Genomic DNA, 26165 nt, shown 5'->3' on the forward strand with positions numbered 1-26165 from the left:
ATCAGCATCTTCAGGGGTGCCCTGGAGGACAGGAAGTGTTACAAGTCAGGACTCATGAGGAACCCGGAACCACAGGTGTTCAGAGATCAAGTTGGGGCCTGAATCTTGCACTGCCAGGGAGGCCAGAGTGAGGAGGGCAGGGCCTCCGGGGGCCACAGCACCCAGGACATCTGTCTTCCCACCCACAGGTCCTGTGTATGGATGAGTATGACGTGGTGTCCCTCGAACACGAGACGCTGGTGCTGGTGGTAACCAGCACATTTGGGAATGGGGATCCCCCGGAGAATGGAGAGGTGAGAACTTCCAGGAAAGGGGCTGCTGGGAATGAGGAGAGACTCAGAATTGGAGTGACTGGGCAGGAACCTCTGCCCAACACACACACACACACACACACACACACACACACACACACACACACACACACACGCCAGGATGGAAAGGGAGATGCTAAGAGACCCCTGGAGCCTGAAACCCCACACAAGCTACACTCCCAGCCCACCCATGTGGCTGCCTCCCTGCAAGCACATTTGCTTAACTGCATCCCCAAGTCATTTCCATTATCAGTGCAAGTTTTTAATACAAGGAAGGCACATCCTGGCTGACCAAGAAGTTAGACTGTGCTCGGGCACTGACAAGAAAAACAGGGATACGTCACTGAGGGCGGCTTCTAGGATGCGGGTAATGTTTCTTAATGGGATACTGGTTACACAGGTGTGTTCAGTTTGTAAAAATCCACAGAGCTGTACATTTACAACATGTACAACACTATTCCAGCATTTTATTTTATTTTCTTTGTTTTATTTATTTTGAGAACCTATTTATGTTGCCCAGGCTGGCCTTGAACTCCTAGCCTCAAGAGATCCTCCCGCCGCAGGCTCTTTTTTCAAAAGAAGAAATTGAGCGCTGTTTAGATGCCAACATAGATTAAATAACTTCACTTTTTAAAAAGAAACACAAAGCTAGAGTACCATCATTGAATTCCTTCTCTTGCAAGCTTAGGTATCTCTGAGGTGCCCCAGGCTAGGCTCATTTCTGAGTCTTACCTGCTCCAGCTTCTAGGTGTTAAAGGCCTTATTAGCACTAAGTACTTCCTCAGTACTCTTTTTTCTTTTTTCCTTTGAGACAGGGTCTCACTTTGTGGCCCAGGCTGGAGTGCAGTAGTACAATCATGGCTCACTGCAGCATCAACCTCCTAGACTCAAGCAATCCTCCCACTTCAACCTCCCAAGTAGTTGGGACCACAGGCGCATGCCATGATGCCTAGCTAATTTTTGTATTTTTTATAGAGATGGGGTTTCGCCATGTTGCCCAGGCTGGTCTCTAACTCCTGGGTTCAAGCAATCCACCTGCCTCGGCCTCCCAAAGTGCTGGGATTAGAGACGTGAGCCACTGCACCTGGCCCTCAGTATCTTAAGCAAGTTTGAATCTCGTGAAACCCTTTTTGCTGCCTTAGTGTCCGTTTCAGCCCTCATTCTGACCTACCTTTTAAAGAAAAATAGCACCAGCAATTGACTTTTTTTTAGCATAAAGGTGTATAGACACCCATATAACCTACAGCCTTCACAAGGCATAGCACATTTTCACCACCCTGGAAAGTTCCCTCATCAGTTCCTCACATGAATCCCTTCCCAGTCTGTCTCCCTGCCGGAAGTCTCTGTCACCACAGATTAGTTTCGCTTGCTCTAGAACGGCACCTAGATGGAAGCACGCGGTGTTGCGGCGTCTCCTGCTGAGGCTGTTTTTGAGGCGCACTCGTGTTGCTGCGTGACTCAGTATTGCACTCATTCTGCTGCTGAGTGCCGTTCATTGTGTGAATATCCCCAGTTTGTTTACCCATTCTCTTGTTGGTGACACTTGGGCTGTTTCCAGGTCGGGGCTATTATGAATAAACCTGTTATGAACATTCTTGTACCCGGCTTTTGTGGGCTTATGTTTTTATTTCTCTTGGGTAAATACCTAGGAGTAGAATTGGTAGGTCATAGGGTAGATGCATGTTTAATCTTTCACTTTTTAAAAAAATAAAACTGCCAGGCCAGGCACGGTGGCTCACGCCTGTGATCCCAGCACTTTGGGAGGCCCAGGTGGGTGGATCACTTGAGGTCAGAAGCTCAAGACCAGCCTGGCCAACATGGCAAAACCCTGTCTCTACTAAAAATACAAAAAGTAGCTGGGCATGGTGGTGCACGCCTATAGTCCTAGCTACTCAGGAGGCTAGGCGGGAGAATTGCTTGAACCTGGGAGGTGGAGGTTGCAGTGAGCCGAGATCACGCCACTGCACTCCAGCCTGGGTGACAGAGCAAGAATTCTACTCAAAATAAAATACAAATAAATAAAATAAAACTGTCAAACAGCAAAGCAAATTAAACTGCCCTTTAACATCTGTGCAGTTCAATGTATGTTAATTTTATCCCAAATTTTTAACAAATCTAGGAATACAGCTCACAGGAAGTGGGGTATATTCACTAAAAATAAGGAATATTTATAGCAAATTTGTTTGTAATACCCCACACTGGAAACAATTCAAATGACCATCGACAAATACTGATAAATTGTGGTATATTCAAGTGCCATATTGCACTAAGTGTGAACGAAACACAACCACACACAACAGTGCAGGTGAATCTCAAAAAATGTGAAGAGAAAAAAAAGCCAGACCAAAGAATACATACTGTACTACAGGGTTCACTTTATATAAAGTTCAGAAACGGGCAGAACTAATCCACGGAGTTAGAAATTAGGAGAGGAGTTAGTCACTGGGATAGGGGTGGCAGTGACAGGAAGAAGGCACGAAGTTGGCTTCTAGGATGCGGGTAATGTTTCTTTGTTTGTTTTTGTTTTTGAGCTGGAGTCTCACTCTGTTGCCCAGGCTGGAGTGCAATGGCGTGATCTCGGCTCACTGCAACCTCCGCCTCCCCGGTTCAAGCGATTCTCCTGCCTCAGCCTCCCGAGTAGCTGGGATTACAGGTGCCCGCCACCATGGCCAGCTAATTTTTGTATTTTTAGTAGAGACGGGGTTTCACCATGTTGGCCAGGCTGGTCTTGAATCCCTGACCTCAGCCTCCCAAAGTGCTGGGATTACAGGTGTGAGCCACCACGCCCAGCCACGGGTAATGTTTCTCGATGGGATGCTGGTTGCACAGGTGTGTTCAGTTTGTGAAAACTTACAGAGTTGTACATTTACAACATGTGTGCACCTCTGGACTTGTGTTGCACGTTGACAAAACATTCAAAAATGAAATTCAAATCGTTCTTGCTAACTCTGGCGCACTTGGGAACCAGCACCCAGAGGCATCTGCAGTTGAGCACCAGATGCAGTTCCTTCCAGCTTCCTTCCCCCTGGGAGGTCCGCTTGATGCCGCTTCTTCATGGCAGCACAAACAAGGCCATGGTCTTCTGAGGAGGGCGACCTGCACAATGTCTGCTAGTGACCAGGGCACTGCTGAAGGAACTGAGAGTTTGTCCACCCATGAAATCCACTAAAACAGGAAAGATTTGCTCTAGCCGTTGTTAGCCAGGAGTGAGGAAAGAGCTGTGCCCTCCCCTGCAGCTGCGAGGACGATCTACCTGCCCCAACAAGTGGGGATTCAGCAACTCCACTTCTAAGGATTACCCAGCTGAAGCATTTAAAAGTGGGAGCAAGGCACACGTACAAGGGCGTTTGAGGGAGCACCTGTTCCCAGACCACCGAGCTGCCCTTCAGTCTCAGTGAAGTACAATGTAGCCACTAAAAAGACTGAGGTCATGTTTTGGAAAGTCCAGGCCGGAGGATCGCTTGAGCCCAGGAGTTCAAGGCCAGACTGAACAACACAGTGAGACTCCATCTCTTCAGAAAATTTAAAAATTAACCACGAGTGGTGGCACGCACCTATAGATCTAGCTACTAGGAAGGCAGAAAAATCCCTTAAGCCCAGGAGTTTGAGGTTACAGTGAATGATGATGGAGCCACTGCACCCCAACCTGGGCGACAGAGCAAGACCCATATCTAAAAACAATACTACTACTTACGTCAATATTGTTGTATTGACCTGGAGGGATGTCTGCAATAAATTATTGATTAAAACCAAGGAAGTACAGTATGGTACCACTTTTACTTAAAAAAAAACTATAAATATGCACATGCACGTAAGTTCAAGGAAAAAGGGCTGGAAGGTTAACACCTGTCAATGGCGCATATGCCCGGAGGGAAGATGGGGTGGTCTTTTGTCTTATCACTTTACACATTTCTGTAATGTCATTTTTCAAAAACATCAGATCGCTTTTGAGATTTTCAAAACAAATAAAAATTAAGTTACAAATCAATAATAATGAGGATCAGCTGGTACAGTTTTAAACTTCTATGTAGTTTGAAATGAAACAAAACTAACCCTGATGCAAACACTCCCCTCGCCAGAGCTTTGCAGCTGCCCTGATGGAGATGTCCGGCCCCTACAACAGCTCCCCTCGGCCGGAACAGCACAAGTGAGTTGGGTGAGAGTTTGGGGGAGCTGGGGGAGCTGATGCATTTGGAGACACAAACAGAAAGGGGGTCTGAAAAGCTCTCCCTCTGTGCCTCAAGTCGTTTTCCCACCAAAAGCCAGGGCTCCAGGATGCCCTCCATTCCAGGCTGGAATGGCAGTCCAGACCTGCCTGCTTCTGAGAGCCGGGACAGTCCTGAGGTCTTCAGAGATGGGGGTGTGGTGTGTCAGGGCCCCAGGCTCGGAACCCCAGGGATGCTGGCCCTCAGCCCCTCCCAAGGGCAGGGCCTTTCCTGTCCCAGAGGCAGAGACCCTGAAGCCGTCCCTGGGGCTGGGGCTGGGCCTAGCCTGTATCCCCAGGGCCCTGTGACAACCTTGTCTTTGTCCTCTCTTGCCAGGAGTTATAAGATCCGCTTCAACAGCATCTCCTGCTCAGACCCACTGGTGTCCTCTTGGCGGCGGAAGAGGAAGGAGTCCAGTAACACAGACAGTGCAGGGGCCCTGGGCACCCTCAGGTCAGGGCCTCACCAAGAGGGGTGCAACGGGTGGGCAAGCTGCCTGGGCAAACGTGGCCTGCAAAGGGAGCTCCAGTGACGACCCCTGCACCCCAGGTTCTGTGTGTTCGGGCTCGGCTCCCGGGCATACCCCCACTTCTGCGCCTTTGCTCGTGCGGTGGACACACGGCTGGAGGAACTGGGCGGGGAGCGGCTGCTGCAGCTGGGCCAGGGCGACGAGCTGTGCGGCCAGGAGGAGGCCTTCCGAGGCTGGGCCCAGGCTGCCTTCCAGGTGAGCCCGGGCCCAGCCCCTGCTCTGACTCCTGCCACCTGGGATGCCTCCTCCTGCCTCACTCTGCCCTGATTCTGTTTGGTTCTTTGGTCCCTTCCTGTTCCTTCCAAAATCCACCCTCATCTCTCCATGGCATAGCCAGCTCTTCTGGGTCAGGGGCAGAGGATGACATGGCCCTGCCGACCACAGGGGTGCCTAGCCCAGGCAGAAGTGCAGCCGAAAGAGAGCAGGCAGGGCCCTGGCAGGAGGGAGCTTCAGCCAGGCACAGGCTGGGCCTCACAAGTGGGCGCACAAAGGGAGGGGGTGCAGGGCAGGGGACCCCACCCAGGATGGGCAGGATGGAGGGAGAAGGAAGGGACAGAGAGAAGGTCAGACAGAGGCAAGGGCTGAAGCTGAGGCCAGCACAGAAGCCACAGGAAGTCAGAGGCCAGACAGCCTGGGGCGGTGCCTGCACCGCAGAACTGGTCCCGGGCCAGGCAAGCAAGCACAGGGAGAGGTGGATCCCTGGGGGCTGTGGCTTTTTAAGCCTGGGCTTCCTCAGGGGCAGTGCTGCCTGTCTGGGGATCATGTCTGCAGTTGACAAGGGCTCGGTCTCCCCAGTGCCACACTGTTCAGGGCAGTGCTGCTGTCCCGGGGCCCAGGCTGGAGCTCAGCAGATTTGCCTGGATTGGAGGAGGAGGGCATCCTAGGAGGAGAGGGAGTGGGGGCTACCTCAGGGACGGGGAGGTCAGGCTGCAGAAACACATAGGCCCTGATTGGGAAGAAGGGAACGGAAAATAAGACTTAAAGAATTTAAACAAAAAGAGCCATTGCAGCGGGATGAGACCACATCATCAGGTTTTGGGAATAGGACTTTAGAGGCGTAGGATCCATTACAGCATCACCGAACCAGACGCAGGAAGGCTGAGCTAAGCAGAGCAGCAGCAGTGGAGATAGGAAGGAAGGGAGGGAGGGGGCCGAGGAAGGAAGGAAGAGATATAAGACTTCACACGCACCACAAAAGAAAGATTAACGGGACTTGGTGATATGAGGCTCAGCCAATCACGGGTGAGCCCTGCATTTCAAGCCTGGGACTGGCCCAGCAGTTTTCCAGCTGTGTGCCTGAGCAGGAGTAGACGGGATCCACACCCTCCCAGGGATCTGCCCCGTGGGGTCCCCTCTGCCGCCCGAATTGTGCGTCCCTTCCCAGGAGCACTTACTATCTGCACGCACTTTGTGGAAAGCTAAGGGCTTTACATAAAGTATCTCATTTAATCTTCACCAGAACACAATGAGGTGTAAAGATGGGGAAACTGAGGCATGTCACTGTAAGTACGGGATTCGGAATTTGAATGCAGGTCTGAACACACAGACGCCTTCACAGAGCTACCGTGTGCCAAGCACTATGCTTCTCGGATCACGGGATTAACACGCACCAGATAAGGAACGATGCACCAATCAGGACGTGCAGAGAAAGAGCCAGCCGGGTCCCTGGGCCCAGCGGCCAATCCATGAAATGGGCTGGCGGAAAAGGTGCTGTCGTTGGCGCCGGCCTCAGCCACTGGGGCTGCCGACCCCCCAGGAGCAAGACGCAGTGAAGCCGCCCAGGCGCCTCACTAGGGCGACCCCTGGTGGCGGGAGGTCCTCAGCCCTCACCGGCCTGTCCCGCAGGCCGCCTGTGAGACCTTCTGTGTGGGAGAGGATGCCAAGGCCGCCGCCCGAGACATCTTCAGCCCCAAACGGAGCTGGAAGCGCCAGAGGTACCGGCTGAGCGCCCAGGCCGAGGGCCTGCAGTTGCTGCCAGGTGGGCCCTGCCCTCACCCTAACCCGGCTGGTTCTCTGAGGCCCCCACACCCCGGGACTAAAGCACTCTGGGGCCAGGCCCTGCTCCCTAGCTCAGGCTGCCTCATTTGCCCCTCCCCGCCCCCAGGTCTGATCCACGTGCACAGGCGGAAGATGTTCCAGGCTACAATCCGCTCAGTGGAAAACCTGCAAAGCAGCAAGTCCACGTGAGGACGACGGCTTTACCGCCCCCCCACCCCTGTCCTGAACACCCTGACCCTGGACCCTCCTCCTCCCACATTCTCCCGCCCCCACCCCTCTCTGACTCCCCATAAGTGCCCCTCTCCCCACCCCCAGGAGGGCCACCATCCTGGTGCGCCTGGACACCGGAGGCCAGGAGGGGCTGCAGTACCAGCCGGGGGACCACATAGGTGTCTGCCCGCCCAACCGGCCCGGCCTTGTGGAGGCGCTGCTGAGCCGCGTGGAGGACCCGCCGGCGCCCACTGAGCCCGTGGCAGTAGAGCAGCTGGAGAAGGGCAGCCCTGGTGAGGGGCAGCCTGGGATGCAACAGGGCACACCAGCCCCATGCCCAGCCCCATGCCCAGCCCCACCCCCGGCCCCAGGCCTCCAGGAGCTCAGGACCCGACCCAGCGGGTGGCCACCTCCTCCACAGCTCAGCAGGCAGGCTCAGAGCTGGCTGTGCTGCCCACTGCTGGGCTGGCCTTGTTGCTGGACCATCCCCACACCCTCAAATGCACCCCCACCAAAAGGCTGTCCCCTCCCTCTGGGCTCCTCTCCAAGGCTCCCCTAGCAATCTAGCTTGCTCTGGAGCTGGCACTGGGGCTATTTGCTGCCACATCAATGCCTGGGTTTTATTTAAAATAAGGGGGTGGAGTCAGAGGCAGAGGAGCCCAGACCAACCCAGTCCGGCCAGGGGCCCCCAAACAATACACTGAGGCTACCTAGACAGGCCGACCCCGCTGCTCAAGGGCAGGCTCTCTAACAGTCACCAAAACACAAACATCGGCCCAGGTACTGCAGTCCTGCTGGGCCCTGTCCTCAGAGCTCCCTGTGCACTATTCCCAGGTGGCCCTCCCCCCGGCTGGGTGCGGGACCCCCGGCTGCCCCCGTGCACGCTGCGCCAGGCTCTCACCTTCTTCCTGGACATCACCTCCCCACCCAGCCCTCAGCTCTTGCGGCTGCTCAGCACCTTGGCAGAAGAGCCCAGGGAACAGCAGGAGCTGGAGGCCCTCAGCCAGGTTGGGGACCACCCCAATGAGGCACAGGGGCTAGAGAGAAGGGATGAGCTGGGGGGGCCCCAGTGGCAGGAAACCCCCATGCAAAGTCCCCCCTGGACTTTCTTCTCCTGGCCGACATACACTGGTGCTTTAAGACCCAGCTCCTCAGGGAAGAATTCATGGCTGGATTCTCCAGGTCTTAGAGAAAGCTCTATTGGCCTGAACTGAGCAGGGAGAAACCCTAAAGAGGCTCAGTGGGGGAGGGGTCAAGAAGGGAGGTTACTAGGAAGGGCTATGGGGCCTCCAACCCACTGCATCCTGCTCCCCCAGGATCCCCGACGCTACGAGGAGTGGAAGTGGTTCCGCTGCCCCACGCTGCTGGAGGTGCTGGAGCAGTTCCCGTCGGTGGCGCTGCCTGCCCCACTGCTCCTCACCCAGCTGCCTCTGCTCCAGCCCCGGTACTACTCAGTCAGCTCGGCACCCAGCACCCACCCAGGAGAGATCCACCTCACTGTAGCTGTGCTGGCATACAGGACTCAGGGTGAGGCAACGAGCAGGAGCAGGCCTGGCCACAGCAGGGTTGGGACCGGCCCCTCTCTGGCCCCTCACCGGCCTCTCCTTCCCACCCCCAGATGGGCTGGGCCCCCTGCACTATGGAGTCTGCTCCACGTGGCTAAGCCAGCTCAAGCCCGGAGACCCTGTGCCCTGCTTCATCCGGGGGTAAGTGAGATGGAGGACTTGGTGGGGAGCTGCCCAGGGTCAGGGTGGCAGCTTTGGTGAGGAGTGTCACTGGTGAGGGGTGTCACTGGAAACAGGAAGGAGCTCTGTAACATGTCAAGGGTGTGGTGTCATTAGGTCACTTCAGAACTCTGGCTAAGCTTTGGCTCTCTCATTCATTTAGACTCAGAGTTCTGCCCTGAAACTATAGCTCCCAGAGCCAGAGCTGGGATCAAACCGGCTGGCCCTGTGGCTTTCTGAAAGCTTCTGTGTTCCTCTCTATGTCCCTGGGCTGTCTGATGTTGGGCAGCATGGCACCTGGGAACTACAGTCACTAAATCCTCACTCAATCCAGGGAGAACTACTAGTTAGGGTTAAGACCACCCTTGGCCTTGGTGTCACCAAGGACTCAAAGAAGGTGAAGGTTTTGGTTTTTTTTTCCCCCAGAGATGGAGTCTTGCTCTGTCGCCCAGGCTGGAGTGCAGTGGTACGATCTCGGCTTACTGCAACCTCCGCCTCCCGGGTTCAAGAGATTCTCCTATGGCATGAACCTGGGAGGTGGAGCTTGCGGTGAGCCGAGATTGTGCCACTGCACTCCAGCCTGGGCGACAGAGCCAGACTCTGTCTCAAAAAAAAAAAAAGAGATTCTCCTGTCTCAGCCTCCTGAGTAGCTGGGATTACAGGCACCCACCACCACGCCCAGCTAATTTTTGTATTTTTAGTAGAGACGGTGTTTCACTATGTTGGCCAGGCTGGTCTCGAGCTCCTGACCTCACGATCCTCCCACCTCCACCTCCCAAAGTCTTGGGATTACAGGTGTGAGCCACTGCACCCGGACCGAGGGTGAAGGATTTTAAGAGACCCTTCCTTCATGCTGTGTCCAGAAGTCTTGCCCGCTCTCGCAGCCAGGAACCAAAAGTCCTGGTAGGACTGAGAACAGTTCCTAGGCTGCCATCAGCTGGGCCTGGTGACTCAAATCCACCCAGATGGCTAAACTACAAATAAACCGTACCCATCTACTGAACATAAACTAAATACCACTATTAAGGATACTTAAACACACTTAGTGAACCCATTATGAACTGAAAGTGTCTTTCACCCTTCCCACGTTTTCTAAATCCCCTGAGTCATCTAAGTATTCTTCAATCCAAAATGAACTATATTTCCTTTGGTGCAATCTCCAGAAACCACAGATCCAAGGAGTTTCAGCAAGTAGAGTTGTTTTTTGTTTTTTTTTTATTTTTTTTTGAGATGGGAAGAGCTTGGGTCCTCCTTGCTCCACCCACCCTGCATGGTGAGAATGGTGGGGCAGGAAAGGCAAAGGGGACCTGATGGAGTGTCTCTCCTGCCAGGGCTCCCTCCTTCCGGCTGCCACCCGATCCCAGCTTGCCCTGCATCCTAGTGGGCCCAGGCACTGGCATTGCCCCCTTCCGGGGATTCTGGCAGGAGCGGCTGCATGACATTGAGAGCAAAGGTGAGGCTGGGGACTAAAGGACTGCCTGAAGGGAGTCACACAATCTAGGGACAGAGGGGTGGGGCTGGAAGGCAGGAAATAGGAAAGAGAGGGCAGGAAACAAAGTCCACAAAGCTGAAAAGAGGCTCATGAGACCAAGGGGAGGGCAGGTACCAAAGGCAAGGGCTGGGCCCTGAGTTTCTGGCTTCCTGGTGCCTGGTACATAGTAGGTGTTGACTGGATTGAGGACAAAGGAAAATAGAATTTTCAAAGGGATTAGGGCTAAGACTCAAAGAAGAACTGCCCAAGGTGGATTCTTGACTGTGCCAGAGCTGACCGAGGTCTGTCCAAGACCTAAGGATATGCTACAAGGTGTTCATATTGAGCATGGGGTGCCCAGGGTGGTCTGTCAATCAAAAGAAGAGGGCTGTGACTGGGAGGAGAGTTAAAAGTATGGGAGAATATGAAGTGGGAGCGGGGAAGGGGACTGCGATGTCACACAATGCAAAGGGCACGGAATTCTGAGTCCGAAGCCGCGCATTCTAGCGCAGCTCCACCAGGGGCCACCACCTCACCCGCCCTTCCCTTCCCTCTGTAAATCAGGGCTGTGCAGGGTCTCTGTGAAAGCATTCTACACTCTCTTAGAGATGAAACAGCCAAAGTAATGGTGGCTTCAGCCCAAAACGCTGGGCTGCCAGGCTGGGCGACGGTGGCCTGTGGGGAGGCCCCACTAGCACTGTGCCCCGGAGAAGAGCCTTCCCAAGCGTGGGGTTGCTTGCAGGGCTGCAGCCCACTCCCATGACTTTGGTGTTCGGCTGCCGATGCTCCCAACTTGACCATCTCTACCGCGACGAGGTGCAGAACGCCCAGCAGCGCGGGGTGTTTGGCCGAGTCCTCACCGCCTTCTCCCGGGAACCTGACAACCCCAAGGTGTGAGACTCTGAGGGCGCAATGGTAACCTGAAGATAGGGAGAGAGGGGAGGACTCGCGCTCTCCAGCGGGGCACACCAACCACGGCCCTCCCGTGGCCTCCCACGACCACTCAGCCACCCCTGCACACTCTGGCCCACCCTTGTGCCCCGGCCCCTCTAGGCCCGCCTCCTCCCGCCCCCGCCCCGCCCCTTTGGCTCTGCCCCTGTTGACACCGCCCCAGGGCACGCAGGCCCCACCAGGCCCGCTCCGGAGACTTTCACGTCCAGGGCCAGCCAGCAGCCCCGGGCTGCGCCCCCGCGCCCACCCCCACAAGGGCCCGCCCTAACCCCGCCGCCCCGCAGACCTACGTGCAGGACATCCTGAGGACGGAGCTGGCTGCGGAGGTGCACCGCGTGCTGTGCCTCGAGCGGGGCCACATGTTTGTCTGCGGCGATGTCACCATGGCAACCAACGTCCTGCAGACCGTGCAGCGCATCCTGGCGACGGAGGGCGACATGGAGCTGGACGAGGCCGGCGACGTCATCGGCGTGCTGCGGGTGCGGAGGGGCGGGCCGGGCCTGAGCGTGCGGGGTTCCTGCTAAGGTCTCTGAGTCGGGTTCTGATCCACTGTGCTCTTTTCCGACAGGATCAGCAACGCTACCACGAAGACATTTTCGGGCTCACGCTGCGCACCCAGGAGGTGACAAGCCGCATACGCACCCAGAGCTTTTCCTTGCAGGAGCGTCAGTTGCGGGGCGCAGTGCCCTGGGCGTTCGACCCTCCCGGCTCAGACACCAACAGCCCCTGAGAGCCACCTGGCTTTCCCTTCCAGTTCCGGGAGAGCGGCTGCCCGACTTAGGTCCGCCCGACCAGGATCAGGCCCGCTCCTCCCCTCTTGAGGTGGTGCCTTCTCACATCTGTCCAGAGGCTGCAAGGATTCAGCATTATTCCTCCAGGAAGGAGCAAAACGCCTCTTTTCCCTCTCTAGGCCTGTTGCCTCGGGCCTGGGTCCGCCCGAATCTGGAAGGCCCCTCCCAGCAGCGGTACCCCAGGGCCTACTGCTACCCCCTTCCTGTTTCTTAGGCGAATGTTAGATTCCTCTTGCCTCTCTCAGGAGTATCTTACCTGTAAAGTCTAATCTCTAAATCAAGTATTTATTATAGAAGATTTACCGTAAGGGACTGTGCCAGATGTTAGGAGAACTACTAAAGTGCCTACCCCAGCTCATGTGGATTACAGTTTTTTTTTTTGTTTTTTTGTTTTTTGAAACGGAGTCTCCCTCTGCCACCCGGGCTGGAGTGCAGTGGCGTGATCTCAGCTCACTGCAACCTCCACCCCACAAGTTCAAGTGATTCTCCTGCCTCAGCCTCCCAAGTAGTTGGGATTACAGGTGCCTGCCACCACGCCCGGCTAGGTTTTGTATTTTTAGTAAAGACGGGGTTTCACCATCTTGGCCAGGCTGGTCTTGAACTCCCGACCTCGTGATCCACCCGCCTCAGCCTCCCAAAGTGCTGGGATTACAGGTGTGAGCCACTGCACCCGGCGTGGATTACAATTATAAAATGACAAGATTTCTGTTTTAACCTGTGCAGTTGTGGGTATGTGGTGGGGAAAGGGGTCATTCTTTTGACAGAGTCCTACACGCCGCTTGACCCTGCACTCTGAAAACATGGTTTCCAGCCAGTCTGGGCTGCTCCCCCGTGCAGTTCTCAGGCTCGTGATCAAGAAGGCAGGTGCAGCACTCAGCTGCCAGGAGTGGGGCCTGCCAGAAACAAGAGTCACAGAGATGTACAACAGCCATGAGCAAGCTTTACTGCTTATTTTATACAGGATGGGGAGCCACACCCACTTCCTGAGACATCACACCCATACTGAAGTCCAAAAACATCATCCCTCCCGTCTTTCCACTGACAAGTCCCCATCCCCTACAAGCCCCAAGGAACCTGAAAGTGCTGCTGGCAGCCGCCAGCATGACGAATCCACAGCCTTAAAGCCCACCTGCCTCACTGTCACCCTTCCATTTAGCTCGGCCTCATCCTTGACCTCTGTCCCCCACCTTGAGGAAACTCGAGGACTTCTTCCCAGGCAGCTGCTCCAGGACACATTCCAGTTGGGGATGTCTCCCCTTATTCCCTCTGGGTGGAGACCATCTCTAAGACTTGTTTCCAGATGCCATCAGCATCTCCTCTCCTTTCCTACCTTTTCTCTGTTCTCGGGGCGAGTTCCTCACTGACTCCCAGGTCCTGCCCAACTAAAGCACCTGGGCCTGTCATCTATGGGGCCTCTAACAATGACTCCTTGTGTTTTTCTACTCCACCCTCCAATCTCCTGTGGCTGCCGAAGCCAGGGTACCTGTGGGAGGAGACGGCTCTTGGCAAGCAGTCCAGGGGTCTAGATTCCAGAGATGACCACCTCCCATCACCCCAAATTCCCACCACTGCTCCCATCGCTTCAAGTCGGACTCCAACTACCTATGCCGTCCTTTCTCCCTCCCCTCACAGGAGGCAATACTGACCCTGAGGAGTCGTCTCAGTCAGTGCAAGAGGCCTGGTCAGGCTCCTTCTGGGTGTCTGTGGTCACCTGAAACCCTCCGGGGAACAGATTCCGGGCCTTCTGGGTTCCCCACTGTTGTCTGGGGCTAGAAGCAGGACTGGAGCCTGGTGAAAAAGGCCATCAGCTGGGCAGTTCCATGATGCCCAGTGTCCACCAGGCTCTGTCCCCTGCAGGCCCCACCCTCCTCACCGTCACTTGACCAGGATGGCTTCTCCTCATCAGGCGAGGGTGGCTGTGAGGGGCTGGAGCAGGGCCTGGACAGGATGGAGGCTGCAGCCTCACCCCACGGCTCCTGCTGCTGCTGCTGCTGGTGAAGCTGCATGGAAAGGAGGAGGAATGAGGGCTGCACCCCAAGGAGGGCAGGGCCAAGCACCTGGCCTAGAGGCGGAGGGCTTTTCAGCCTCCTCCTGCCACTCTGCTAGACCCTTCTGTAGACTCCACCCCACCTCAGTCTCCATGTTGTTCACCTGCCTTCTCTCCACATTTCTCCTTTGGGCACCCCTCTACTCACCTGGTGCAGGTAGATGACATGGAGACTCATCTCGGCAGAAGCAAGTTCTGGGAGCTGGGCCAGCTTCTGGCCCCCAGTGCCTCCTGGGGACACAGAGCTGGAACATAACATGAAGCAGGTCAAAAGTCATGCCCTCCTCCCGCCACACCCCAGAGGGCTCCCCTTCTGAATCCCCCCACAGCGCCCCGGCTCCCCACTCCTACAGGATCAGCCCACCCCCCCCCACCCCACATACCCTTGCATCTCAGCCTCCACTCCTCACCTGGGGTCCTGGGCAATTCGGGAAATGGAGGCAAGGAGGCTGGCTGTGGCCGCAGCTGGACAGGGGGCTGTATCTCTCGGAGGCAGGAGAGGGTGCACGAAGAGGTTGGCCAGGAAGGCCTCAGGCTGGGTGCAAGAGGAGAGGGAAAGCCAAAGAGGGAGTCAGAAGAGAGGACAGAAACGGAATAGGGAGGAAGCAGAGGCCTAAAGAAGGCAGGAGAGCAGGCTGGGGGCGGGGGCTGGTGAGGCAGGTTACTACCTAAGGTGAGGCTAGAGGGGAAGGGTTTGGAGAGGAGTTGTGGGGGTGAAGGCAGAAGGGGAGGCCAGGCTTGGGACTCACCAGGGGCGAGGTGCAGTTGCTGAGCACCCCCGGGGTGGAGGGGCTGCGAGCCGAGGTGGCACCCCAGGCAGCTGCATCTTGTTGTACTCGGCCCCATAGGTGCCCAAGAAACTTAGAGCTGTGCCCTGGGGGGCGCCAGAGTGGATGCGCCAGGGAGAACCGCATCAAAGAAAGCTCAGTCTTGCCGTCCTCCGCACGCTGAGACAGCGAGGCCTCAGTCTGTCCCGCCGAGAGCCACTGTGAGCAAGGACAGTCTTTCAGGTGCTAAGAACACTGAGCCTTATGGGAACAGGTGGGACAGGAAACACTGCCCCATCTTCCACGTGAAGGAAACAGACCACAATGGGGACTTGTTCACCATCACCCAAAAATACAGCAGCAGTGCAGAACCTGGGCCTGTCATCTATTCGTCACCCCTGGACTGATTGCCAGCTCGGGGATAGGGCTGAGCCTCAGTGCTTTGCCCAGGGTGATCCTGACAGCCTTGGTCCAGGCACCAGTCCTTACTCAGCCCCACCCACCGGCCAAGCCCATTCCTCACCCCCAGGTGGTCTTTGCTCCCATTTACTGACGTTACTATGTGCCAGCAACTCCATTATAGGCTATACAGACATAATCTGTGTCTTCACAAGCCTGGCCTTGGCTGTGCTCTGGAGAGCACATTGCCATTGTTGCCATCTGACAGATGAGGGCACGAGAGCACAGGGAAGGGAAGTGACCCGCTCAATGGCACAGGTAGCAAGCAATGGAGCCAGGGCTGGAACTCAGGTCTGCTCCCGAGAGGCAAGCGAACTCCCACCCAGCCCAAACCCCCAGGGCCAGGGAACGGCTCTGACCTGAGGGTGTCCGTGGCGCTTCACATCCATAAGGGCAAAGGAACAGATGTCCCCAACCCCAGCCACATCCACAGTGAAGTGATGAAAAAAGTCGATAATCTCCAGGGCACGAGGGCGGAACCAGAAAAGTAGAAACAGCGGGGTGAGGAGCGGGGACAGGAGCTCCTCCAGGAGGGAGACCTGGGGAAGCAGCGGTGAGGCTGAGCAGGGGTCGCTGAGGGGCCCACGCGCGTTATCAGGACCAAGCAGTCCCCAGCGACCCTCGCCAGGGCAAGAAGCCTCCCCACCCAGTCACTCCCTAGACTCCTGGTGTAGTCCGTTTGTCTCATGCCCTCTCCCAGACAGACCCTCCGCGCAGACAGACCCCACAACTTCCTCCTCAGCCCGCCGTCGCGCCCACCCTCACCGCTCGGTACTGCAGCAGCTGCGCCATCTGCCGGTAGGCGCGGTCCCTGCCGCCGGGGCCGGGCTCCTCCGGGAGGTAGTGCATGTGGGCCAGGGCTGTCTGCAGCAGGAGCTGCGGCGCACGACCCTGGCACTGCTCTTCCGGAATGAAAGACCTGAAAGGCGGGATCCGTGGGGGGAAGGGGCCTGCGATTAGGAGGACGCGCGGTGGGATGTAGGGCTAGAGGGCCCCAGTGGTGGGAGAGGTAAGGATTCGGGGGGAACCTCACATGGTCCCAGATCAGAGAAACCAACACACACCACCACCCCGGGCATCTGCCGTCGCACCTGGCGACGGTGGCGGTGACCCCGAGCGCGGTCATGGCGGTGAGCACGTGCTCCACGGCTAGCACGTCCTCGTCGTAGACGGTGAGCACAAGCAGCGCGGCGAAGAGTGCACCCGCGAAGAAAACGAGCTGGCGGGCCAGCAGCGTGCGCAGGGGCGCGGGGGGCGCAGCGGTGCGCAGGAAGGCGGCGGCGGGGCGGTAGGCGCGGGCCAGGCGCGCGCGCAGCTCGTGCGGCAGCTCGTTGAAGTGGCGCAGCTGCAAGCGCGCCAGGCGGGACCAGCCGCGCGCCCCCAGCGCGCCAGGCTCGCGCCGCAGCAGCTCCACGTGGCTATAGAAGACGTGCAGAACCTGCCAGGCCAGCACCAGCGGGCTCAGCGCCAGGTTCAGGGCGGCCAGCAGCAGCACTGTGCGCCCCCAGCGCGCTGCTAGGGCGCCCCGCTGGTCGCTGCGCTTGTAGGCGTGCGGCAGCTCCCAGCCCCCGCGGAAGAGCGAGAAGGGACCGCGGAAGAGCAGCAGGTCGACATTGAGCGCCAGGCCGCGGCTGAGGAAAGCCGCACTGCCTCCCCAGGGCAGCGGGCAGCGGGCCGGCAGCAGGCCTTTGTTGGCCAGCGCCACCTGGTAGTTGGTGTAGCGCAGGATGCGGTGGTGGATGTCCAGCTCCGTCAGGGGCCGCGGCTGCACGCACAGGCCCCCGCTCCGCTGCAGTGCCAGGAGGCGGGACTGCACCTCTGCCCAGGGAACCGAGCTCAGCTCCTCCTGAAAGGGGCACTGATGAGAGCCAGCGACCCCCCATTCCTCTCCACAGTGATGCTCAAGCTCCACACCCCGAAGTGTGCGGCCTGAAAACCCGCAAACTGAGTTTGCGATCACAAACTCGCCATGACCAAGCTACATCGTCCCCCTCTCCCACCTTTCTCTTTCTGCCCTCCCTTAACCCTGTCACTAACAAGGGCGCGCCCTACTTCCTTCATCCTCTTCTAAACTGCCCTGTTCATCATCCCTGCCATTCATGTGGCCAGTAGTCATGCACTTCCTGGGGACGCCTCCAGGTGCTGGACCTGGCTTCTCAACTCCTTAAGGGCCTGAGGCCCCCTCAGTTGTACACACAAAACAGACTGGCTGGCCAGGGGCGGTGGCTCACACCTGTAATCCCAGCACTTTGGGAGGCTGAGGCAGGCAGATCGTCTGAGCTTAGGAGCTCGAGACCAGCCTGGGCAACATGGTGAGACACTGTCTCTACTAAAAGTACAAAAAATAGCAGGGCGTGGTGGTGTGCACCTGTGGTTGCAGCTACTGGGGAGCAGAGGCTGCAGTGAGCCAATATCGCAGCACTGCACTCCAGCCTGGGTGAAAGACCCAGACCCTGTCTCAAAAGAAACAAAACAAACAAACAAAAAACCAGAATGTCTGGCAGTTCGTGGGAGAATCTCTCCTTCCCATTTCCAGTGCACCCACCAACTCTGGAACAGAATCCTCCCCACCTTCTGCCTGGGCATGCTTTACACTCCCAGCCCCACCCGACTCCAGGCCATCTTCGGCTCTGTCACCAGAAGCCTTCCCAGGACCTGGGCTATGTCCACATCTGGCAGTGGGGCACTGTCAGATCTCATTTGAAGGCTGCAAACCTCACTTCAGCCCAGTTTCACTCAGCTTTCCCAGTCCAGGTTAGTCAAGTCCCCCAGGCTGGCCTCTCCAGTACATCCCAGTGTCTTCCCTTCCCTTCCCCTGGAAGGAACAGGGGAGGAGGGGAAAGAAGGGAGGAGGAGAACGAGACGGGTAAGCAGTCTCCCGCCAGAGCCAATCCAAGGTCCAGCTTCCGCTCTCACCACCTCTGCTTCCCTGGCCTCCTCCCTCTCCTCTGCTCAGGGGCCTTCTAAGACCTCTCCCCTTGCTGCACATAAAGGCTGTGCAGAGGGCTCCGGACCTCCCAGGGGAGCAAGGGAAGCAAGCTGCAGAAGGCTACTTTCAAGCTGTGCCTCAAAGAAAGAACTTAGATACAGAGGAGGGAGGAGCAGACTCAAGATGGTGAGGAAACAAAGGGCAGAGCATAAGCAGTGGACAGTGACAGGCCAATGCAGTGGCTTCCTGCAATGCGGGGGATGGCTTTGAAGGCTCTGTTTTAGGCTGATGGGTCCATCTCCTCACTGCAGCTTCCAAAAGCTCATGACTTTTCCCCACCTTCCTGCACTGGGGCTTAGAATGTGCTCCCCTCCCCTCCTGTCCTGCCCTTCGAAGCCCAACCCAAATTCCTCCAGCTCTGAAAAGCCAGATGACTGCCCTTTCTCTTTTCTCTAATCAATGTTTTTAGCACAAACATGTAACTATATGTCATCGTATATGAGCCATCTAAATAAACTAAACTCCCTTAGGGTAAGGGCCATGCTCTCTAGGTGGTGGTAGCCCCCTCCTGACATTATTCTGGGCCTGGGGCAGGTGTCAATAAGACCTCGCTCTTTCTGCCCTCTTTCCAGTTGGCCCTTCCACCTGTACAGTCCCACTTCTTCCCCTCTCCTCTGCCCACCCTCTCACAGCACCCTCCGCAGACACAGCCACCCAGCTCACCGGGGGGATGTGCAGGGCCTCCCTGTAAAACACCTGGATGTCCCAGTAGCTGAAGAGGTTGCAGACTGAGCGAAGCAGTTGGACCAGCCAGAAGCCGGCAGCCAGGACCAGGAGGAGGACCAGCAGCGGGCTGGAGCAGATCCTGTATGGGGTTGGGCGGGCAGTGGGGGAGAAAGGTGGGCGCCTGAGAAAGAGGCAGACCAGACTTCGGGAGTGAGGAAAAACCGTCATGAGGAGGGAGATCTAGCTAGACCAGCAGCTCTCAAGGTAGAGCCCGGGGCAGGGGGTGGGTGCTGAAGTGGCCTTCACAAATGTGCAAAGTCAAACTTTTTCCAAATAATGCTAATGCTTTCTGATGTTTTCATTCTTGTACGCTGAGAGTACAGTGGAGTTTTCCAGAGGCTACAAGACACGTGAACATGTCACATCACACTGACAGCTGATGAAATGTGTGCTTGTACACTCTTTTTTTTTTTTGAGATGGAGTCTTGCTGTGTCGCCCAGGCTGGAGTGCAGTGGCGCAATCTCGGCTCACTGCAACCTCCACCTCCCGGGTTCAAATGATTCTCCTGTCTCAGCCTCCAGGGTAGCTGGGACTACAGGCGCCCGCCACCACACCTGGCTAATTTTTGTATATTTTAATAGAGACAGGGTTTCACCATGTTGGCCAGAATGGTTTTGATCTCCTGACCTTGTGATCCGCCCGCCTCGGCCTCCCAAAGTGCTGAGATTACAGGTGTGAGCCACCACTCCCAGCCGCACTCTTACATTTTAAAGTTGTTCTCAGCTACAATTTCCTTCTTTTTTTTTTTTCCTATTTATTGAAACAAGGTCTCTCTCTGTTACCCAGGCTGTAGTGCAGCAGTAGAATCATAGCTCCTATCTCCCTGCCAAATAACGGCCCAGGTCTGGAACAGTTATTTGGTTGGTTGGCAAAGAGAACATTGCAATCCATGCTTCAGGGAGGAAGGTTGTGAAGGCAACAATGAAAATGAATCGTCTGCTGGGAGGGAGGAGGGTGTAGGGATGCTGCAGTGATCAGAGACAGTCACTGTCTTAGCCTCCTGACTAGGCTTAGCTAGGACTGCAGGTACGCACCACCAAGCCCAGCTAATTTTTATTTTTTATAGAGATGTGGTCTCACTTTGTTGCTCAGGCTGATCTCAAACTTCTGGCTTCAAGCAATCCTCCTGCCTCAGCCTCCCAAAGTGCTGGGATTACAGGTGTGAACCACTATGCCCGGCCTAATTTTAATTTTTTATAAGGTAAAATGTAGATAGATACGACTCCCATAAACAAAAGCTTTTTAGGATTCTCAACCAATTTTAAGTGTATTAAGATACACTTAATGTACTGTAATTAAGATACACTTAATAGGCCGGGCACAGTGGCTCACACCTGTAATCCCAGCACTTTGGGAGGCCAAAGTGGGTGGATCACCTGAGGCCAGGAGTTCCAGACCAGCCTGGCCAACATGGTGAAACCCTGTCTCTACTAAAAATACATGTGGTGGTGCACGCCTGTAATCCCAGCTACTGGGGAGGCTGAGGCAGGAGAATTGCTTGAACCCGGGAGGTGGAGGTTGCAGTGAGCCAAGACGTCACCATTGCACTCCAGCCTGAGCAACAAGAATGAAACTCTGTCTTAAAAAAAAAAAAGATATACTTAATACACTTTAAGTACAACTTAATACACTTAAGTACAACTTAAAGTATATTAAGTGTATTTTTGGTCCTAAGACCAAAAGCTTTGAGAACTGCTGATCTAGATGACGGGACAAAGTGGGGCTCCTGTCTACTCCTCTACCCACTGCCCATGCTTCACACCCAGGGCCCCACCAGGTTGTCACTAACCTCTCAGCACACTGGGCTGAGGGTAGGATGGCATCTGACAGGGTCACTTTGCTGTGGAACGACCCAGGTCTGGTATGGTTACTTGGTTGGTTGGCAAAGAGAACATTGTAATCCACGCATCGAAGGAGGAAGGTTGTGAAGGTGACAATGAAAATAAATTGTCTGCCGGGAGGAAGGGGGGGTGCCGGGATGCTGCAGTGATCAGGGACAGCCAGGTGGGCTCCTGCCCCAGCCCCCAGAGCAGCCCATGGTTATCCTCCCTGACCCTGCCCCTGCTGAGCCCCAGGGCTGCTCGGGAAAGCATGGGATGGAAGCAGCTGGCACAATTAAGGAAGCAAAATGACAGAAGGAAGCCATGGGCCCAGGGGACCGAGTTCCGGGCCCCGGCTAAGCGTCTCACCCCAGCTGGAAGACATCCTCCAGCAAGATGCAGGCAAAGCCATTCCGCTGGTGGTAGCTGTAGATGTGGCTGCGTGTCAAGGAACAAGGCTGAGGCACGGGGGGCCTCTCCTGAGGACACCTCCCCTCAGCCCCAACAAGTCTCCCACCCATGACACCCTCACGGAGTCTCCCTGCCAAGAACAGTGCCAGCTCCAAGAGGACCTTCCCATGCCACCTCTGCAGGCCTAGCGCAAAGGATATCTTGGTGAAGAAGCTGTCCAGGTTCTGGATGTGATGCCAGGAGCCTGGGCACAGAGGGGAGAGTGTCGGCCCCTGGCATGTGATCAATTCTCCACGTTCTCAACCCACTGCCAGAGGCCCAGCCTGGGGTAAGTACTGGAGCTCCCAGGCACCACTAACCCTCTCCCACCCACACCCACACACATACCTCGGAGCCCTTCAGGGACATGAAGCAGGGGTTGCTGCTCCTCCCCGTGGATGGGTGAGTCTTGGGACCCCTCAGGGTCACAGTCCTCCAGCCGCTCATAATCCTGTTCAGGGATCAAAGGGCCTACCCGCAGCCCAGGAGAGTCCTGGGGGCACTGCTGTGAGGGAGTGGGGGTTGCCGGGGCCAGGGGTGGGGTGGAGTGGGATCCCCAGGAGGGAGATGCAGAGGCAGGTGTCATTGCAGGTTGAGCCTGTGTTGGGGGGGTGGCTGGGATAGGGAGAGCACTGTGGCAAGACTGAGAAGCCCCTGTCCCCTGTAGCACTGAGCAAGGGGGCCCTGCGGTGGGAGGGGAAAATGAGGAGGGGGAGCTTCTTGTATGAGGGGCAGGGGACAGAGAGAAGATGGAGATCCTCCCTCCCCCAGGTCCCCGGCATGAAGGAGGAGGAGGAGGTGGCAGTGGCATGGGGAGGAGGGGCACCGATCCAGGCCCCAGATCTCCCCACCGCCCCAGCCGCCTTCTTCTCCCCCCCCAGCCCATTCGGCTCACCATCAGGCCACGGCTTCTCCAGAAAGGTTGGAACGATGGGAGCTGTTGTTGCTTCCACAAAGGTCTGTGACACTGAGCTGGGACTTCAACAGGAACAATGACAACAACATTACTAGGTGACTCAGCCTAGGCAGGCCTCAGGCATCCCAGCTCTCAGTCACCTGTCTGATCACTCACACCCCTTCCAGGGCAACCTGAGGCCAAATCCCTCAGGGCCTGAGAGGGGCATCAGTTTAAGAGGAGGGGCCAAAGAGCACATTGAGATGAGAAGATTCCTATTATCTCCATCTTCAGACCTTGAATGAATGAAAGATAAAAAGAACAGCAGCCAAAATGACAAAAGCAAAAAGCAAAATCGTGTTAGAGCCAGGTGTGGTGATGTGTGCTTGTGTTCCTAGCTACTCAAGAGACTGAGGTGGGAGGAGGGCTTGGTGCAGGTTACACTGGAACAGTATAGGTTACAGTGAGCTAGATCCTGCCCCCTGCCACCCCCCCCCAAAAACATCCTATTAAAGGATTGTAGCAGGGCGCAGTACCTCACACTTGTAATCAATCTCAGCACTTTGGGAAGCCGAGGAAAGAGGATTGCTTGAGGCCAGGAGTTCAAGACCAGCCTGGGGAACAGAATGAGAAGACTCCATCTCTACAACAAATCTTAGGGCCAAGATGTTAACTATTTCATTTCTTAAGAGTGTACCTCCCCCACTTCCCTCCACACACACACTACAGTGATCAACAGAGAAATGTTTTGTGACCAAAACAGAAAAGAAGAAGTAAAGGGGCCAGGCATGTTGGCTTACACCCATAATCCCAGGACTTTGGGAGGCCCGGGCGAGAGGATCACTTGAGGCCAGGAGTTCGAGACCAGCCTGAGCAACTTAGGGAAACACCATCTCTACAAAATCTAAAAAACAAACAAAATAATTTTTTTTCTTTTTGAGGCAGTCTCACTCTGTCACCCAGACTGGAGTATAGTGGCACAATCTCGGCTCACTGCAACCTCCGCCTCCCAAGTTCAAGTGATTCTTCTGCTTCAGCCTCCTGAGTAGCTGAGACTACAGGTGTGTGCCACCACACCCAGCTAATTTTTTGTATTTTTAGTAGAGATGGGGTTTCACCATGTTGGCCAGGCTGGTCTTGAACTCCTGACCTCGTGATCCACCCGCCTTGGCCTCCCAAAGTGCTGGCATTACAGGCGTGAGCCACTGAGCCTGGTCAAAAATAAATTTTTTTAAAAGAATAAGAAAAGGTTGCATGTTTTATTGGTCTGAGGTGCTAAGGAAGAGAAGAGGGGAGGCTGACTTTGCAGCCAAGTTGGGGAAAACTAAGAAGAGGAGGTGAAGAAAGGAAAGGCAGCTATCTTGGATTTGAGAGTTGGTTTGGAGAACTTAGAGTAGAAAATTGGGGTTCTCTGAAAGTTCCATTCCGTTTGCATCCTTATCATTTTCAACTGTGACATTCTCTCAAGTCCGGATCCCACTTCTGGGACCCCCTGAAAAGCATCAGGGCTGAATCAGAAGGGAGGACAGCTGTGAGTCTGGGACTTGGAAGGATAATTTGGATACCCAGGGAGGAGCTGAACTGAGTTCCTTGTTGTCACCTCAACAAGGAGGAGGAGACCCAGGCAGCTGGTCTGGTGGCTTGCCCAACGCCATTCTTGAGGCCCTGAATCACCAGGTTTCCTTCTAAAGCCCATTACTGAGATGCTGACTCAGCCACCAGGTGTCAAGGTCTCTAGGGCTTAGGCCTAAGGGCTGATGTTGGGGCCAGTATCCCTGAAATGGCGATATGGACACTGTGCTTCCCAGATTGTTCACTGGAGGCAATCATGGAATCACCCACAAAACTTGAATCCAGATGTGCCTGCTTTTCTCCTTCTGTGTGGGGTATTGTAGTAGTAGCTCAGGTCTTGCATGCCTTTATCTCTGAGTAGGAGGCAGAGCTATGAAAACAAGACCCTGTCCTTCTAGAGGTAGCAAAATGGAATCCCACATTGCAGAGGGGCCAGGAAATTCCCATAATCTTTCTGAGACATCTGTCAAGATGGGTTATGTGGGTGTTGTCTAGTCTCTCCCCCACCTCACTCGCCCAATGTCACTCAGTATCGTGGCTAATCCACCATAGTCACAATAGGACCCCCCCATACACCAAGAGCTCCCCAGCTCAACCCCAAACTAATCCTGGGACATTGTCCTACCTAGTTTCACCCTGAATTCATTCTCATTGACAGCCTCCCTACCACCACTCCCAATTCAAGTCGATTTATTTTAAAGGGCACTTTTCCTTGCCAAGCATTTGGAAGGGAAGAGGACAGATGAATAAAACAGAGCCACTACCCAAGAAGCTGCAGCCCAGTGGGGAGACAAATACGCAAACAAGTAATTACAGGGAAGAAACGAGTGGTGCAAACTCTTTGGCAGGAGCCTGAGGCAAGTCATTCTGACCCGGGTGAGGAAGGTATCTGCGAGGCAGACAGATCTGAGGCCGCGCCTTGATAAATTACAGGCCCTCCATACCAATAGTTCTCAATGGCTGAGGCGTAGGGCAAGAGTGTCAGAATCACCGGGGGAGTTCTTCCCCAAGTACACGTGACTGTGGGGAAAAGAAAGAGAGATCAGATTGTTCCTGTGTCTGTGTAGAAAGAAGTAGACATAGGAGACTCCATTTTGTTCTGTACTAAGAAAAATTCTTCTGCCTTGAGATGCTGTTGATCTGTAACCCTACCCCCAACCCTGTGCTCCCTGAAACATATGCTGTGTCAACTCAGGGTTAAATGGATTAAGGGCTGTGCACGGTGTGCTTTGTTAAACAAATTCTTGAAGGCAGCATGCTTCTTAAGAGTCATCACCACTCCCTAATCTCAAACCACTCCCTAATCTCAAGTACCCAGACACAAAACACTGTGGAAGGCTGCAGGGACCTCTGCCTAGGAAAGCCAGGTATTGTCCAAGGTTTCTCCCCACCCACGTGATGAAATATGGCCTCGCGGGAAGGGAAAGACCTGACCGTCCCCCAGCCCGACACCCATAAAGGGTCTGTACTGAGGAGGATTAGTAAAAGAGGAAGGAATGCCTCTTTGCAGTTGAGATAAAAGAAAGGCTTCTGTCTCCGGCTCGTCCCTGGGCAATGGAATGTCTCGGTGTAAAACCTATCTCTACTGAGATAGGGGAAAACCGCCTTAGGGCTGGAGGTGGGGACAGGCTGGCAGCAATACTGCTTCTTAAGGCATTGTGATGTTTATGTGTATGCACATCAAAAGCACAGCATTTTTTTTTACCTTGTTTACGATGCAGAGACATTTGTTCACGTGTTTACCTTCTGACCTTCTCTCCACTATTGTCCTATTATCCTGCCGCACCCGATAATGATCAATAAATACTAAGGGAACTCAGAGGCTGGTGCCGGCGTGGATCCTCCGTAAACTGAACTCCGGTCTCCTGGGCCCATTTTTCTTTCTCTATACTTTGTCTGTCTCTTTCTTTTCCAAGTCTCTCCTTCCACCTAATGAGAAACGCCCACAGGTGTGGAGGGGCAACCCACCCCTTCACGTGACAGATGTCCCAGCAGTTCTGACGCACCTAGGAGAGCGGGGTGGGTGGCAGGGCATATGTACGTGTTTTGAAAAAACTCCCAGTCGATTTTTGTTCATTCCTCCCCCAAAACCCGCGTTCTACACGCCCTTGAGACGACGGGACATCTAGAGATCCTGGAGCCTTGGGAAAATGGCCCGAGGTCGGCGGCTGACGCGTTACTATGGATACTCCATTGCTTGGAGGGCCAGTCGGGCCACACCCTTTGGACGTCACCCGGAGCCCACAGGA

The 26165-nt window shown here is 55.3% G+C and overlaps 2 protein-coding genes across 13 annotated transcripts in view; one reads left to right on the forward strand and one right to left on the reverse strand.

Moving 5' to 3' along the window:
* The window catches only part of NOS3 (nitric oxide synthase 3), a 25451-nt gene extending 12547 nt beyond the window's left edge, over positions 1 to 12904 (forward strand). For 3 of the 10 annotated variants that reach the window (XM_016945884.4, XM_009454566.5, XM_063815823.1), the window contains 14 exons: positions 189 to 293; positions 4391 to 4458; positions 4853 to 4969; positions 5066 to 5240; positions 6891 to 7023; positions 7150 to 7228; positions 7359 to 7546; positions 8088 to 8260; positions 8570 to 8780; positions 8872 to 8959; positions 10309 to 10430; positions 11191 to 11339; positions 11684 to 11878; positions 11968 to 12904. In XM_016945884.4, coding sequence (XP_016801373.2) covers positions 189 to 293; positions 4391 to 4458; positions 4853 to 4969; positions 5066 to 5240; positions 6891 to 7023; positions 7150 to 7228; positions 7359 to 7546; positions 8088 to 8260; positions 8570 to 8780; positions 8872 to 8959; positions 10309 to 10430; positions 11191 to 11339; positions 11684 to 11878; positions 11968 to 12129 — 1965 coding nt within the window. In that variant the 3' untranslated portion in view covers positions 12130 to 12904. Of the gene's footprint in view, positions 1 to 188; positions 294 to 811; positions 949 to 1126; positions 1474 to 1686; positions 1915 to 4390; positions 4459 to 4852; positions 4970 to 5065; positions 5241 to 6504; positions 7024 to 7149; positions 7229 to 7358; positions 7547 to 8087; positions 8261 to 8569; positions 8781 to 8871; positions 8960 to 10308; positions 10431 to 11012; positions 11340 to 11683; positions 11879 to 11967 lie in introns of those variants that run through there. The other 7 variants (XR_010159057.1, XR_010159058.1, XM_016945890.4 and 4 more) reach the window with 7 other exon arrangements.
* ATG9B (autophagy related 9B) lies at positions 10205 to 26158 on the reverse strand. 3 transcript variants are annotated; one of them, XM_063815825.1, is made up of 19 exons: positions 23145 to 23237; positions 22881 to 22958; positions 22345 to 22427; positions 21798 to 21920; positions 21611 to 21654; positions 21369 to 21433; positions 20969 to 21130; positions 19116 to 19257; positions 16555 to 17309; positions 16229 to 16382; positions 15823 to 16002; positions 14987 to 15223; positions 14648 to 14772; positions 14386 to 14482; positions 14064 to 14190; positions 13837 to 13978; positions 12906 to 13083; positions 11690 to 11978; positions 10205 to 11368 (listed from the first exon to the last, which is right to left on the reverse strand). In XM_063815825.1, the coding sequence occupies exons 9-16, from the start codon at positions 16587 to 16589 to the stop codon at positions 13851 to 13853; spliced, it is 1083 nt and encodes a 360-aa protein (XP_063671895.1). In that variant the 5' UTR covers positions 16590 to 17309; positions 19116 to 19257; positions 20969 to 21130; positions 21369 to 21433; positions 21611 to 21654; positions 21798 to 21920; positions 22345 to 22427; positions 22881 to 22958; positions 23145 to 23237; the 3' UTR covers positions 10205 to 11368; positions 11690 to 11978; positions 12906 to 13083; positions 13837 to 13850. The 3 variants fall into 3 exon arrangements, with proteins under 3 accessions (XP_063671895.1, XP_054511286.1, XP_054511285.1); XM_054655311.2 differs by lacking the exons at positions 10205 to 11368; positions 11690 to 11978; positions 22881 to 22958; positions 23145 to 23237 and adding exons at positions 24731 to 24936; positions 25622 to 26158 and having other exon boundaries at positions 12883 to 13083; positions 21369 to 21654; positions 21798 to 22427; XM_054655310.2 differs by lacking the exons at positions 10205 to 11368; positions 11690 to 11978; positions 12906 to 13083; positions 22881 to 22958; positions 23145 to 23237 and adding exons at positions 13111 to 13673; positions 24731 to 24936; positions 25622 to 26158 and having other exon boundaries at positions 21369 to 21654; positions 21798 to 22427.
* Positions 26159 to 26165: the final 7 nt, after the last annotated feature.

This window comes from Pan troglodytes, chromosome 6 (genome assembly GCF_028858775.2).
Source record: "Pan troglodytes isolate AG18354 chromosome 6, NHGRI_mPanTro3-v2.0_pri, whole genome shotgun sequence".
In the NCBI taxonomy this organism is placed as follows: Eukaryota; Metazoa; Chordata; class Mammalia; order Primates; family Hominidae; genus Pan; species Pan troglodytes.

Excerpts from the sequence above, each read along its gene's own strand:
- ATG9B (XM_054655311.2), bottom strand. The coding sequence starts at position 24,782 with ATGACTTGCCTCAGGCTCCTGCCAAAGAGTTTGCACCACTCGTTTCTT. Across the intron at positions 16,383-16,554 it reads GTCACCGCCACCGTCGCCAG|GTCTTTCATTCCGGAAGAGC; the intron begins GTGCGACGGCAG and ends CCCGCCTTTCAG. Across the intron at positions 14,773-14,986 it reads GCAACTGCACCTCGCCCCTG|CCTGAGGCCTTCCTGGCCAA; the intron begins GTGAGTCCCAAG and ends TCTTGCACCCAG.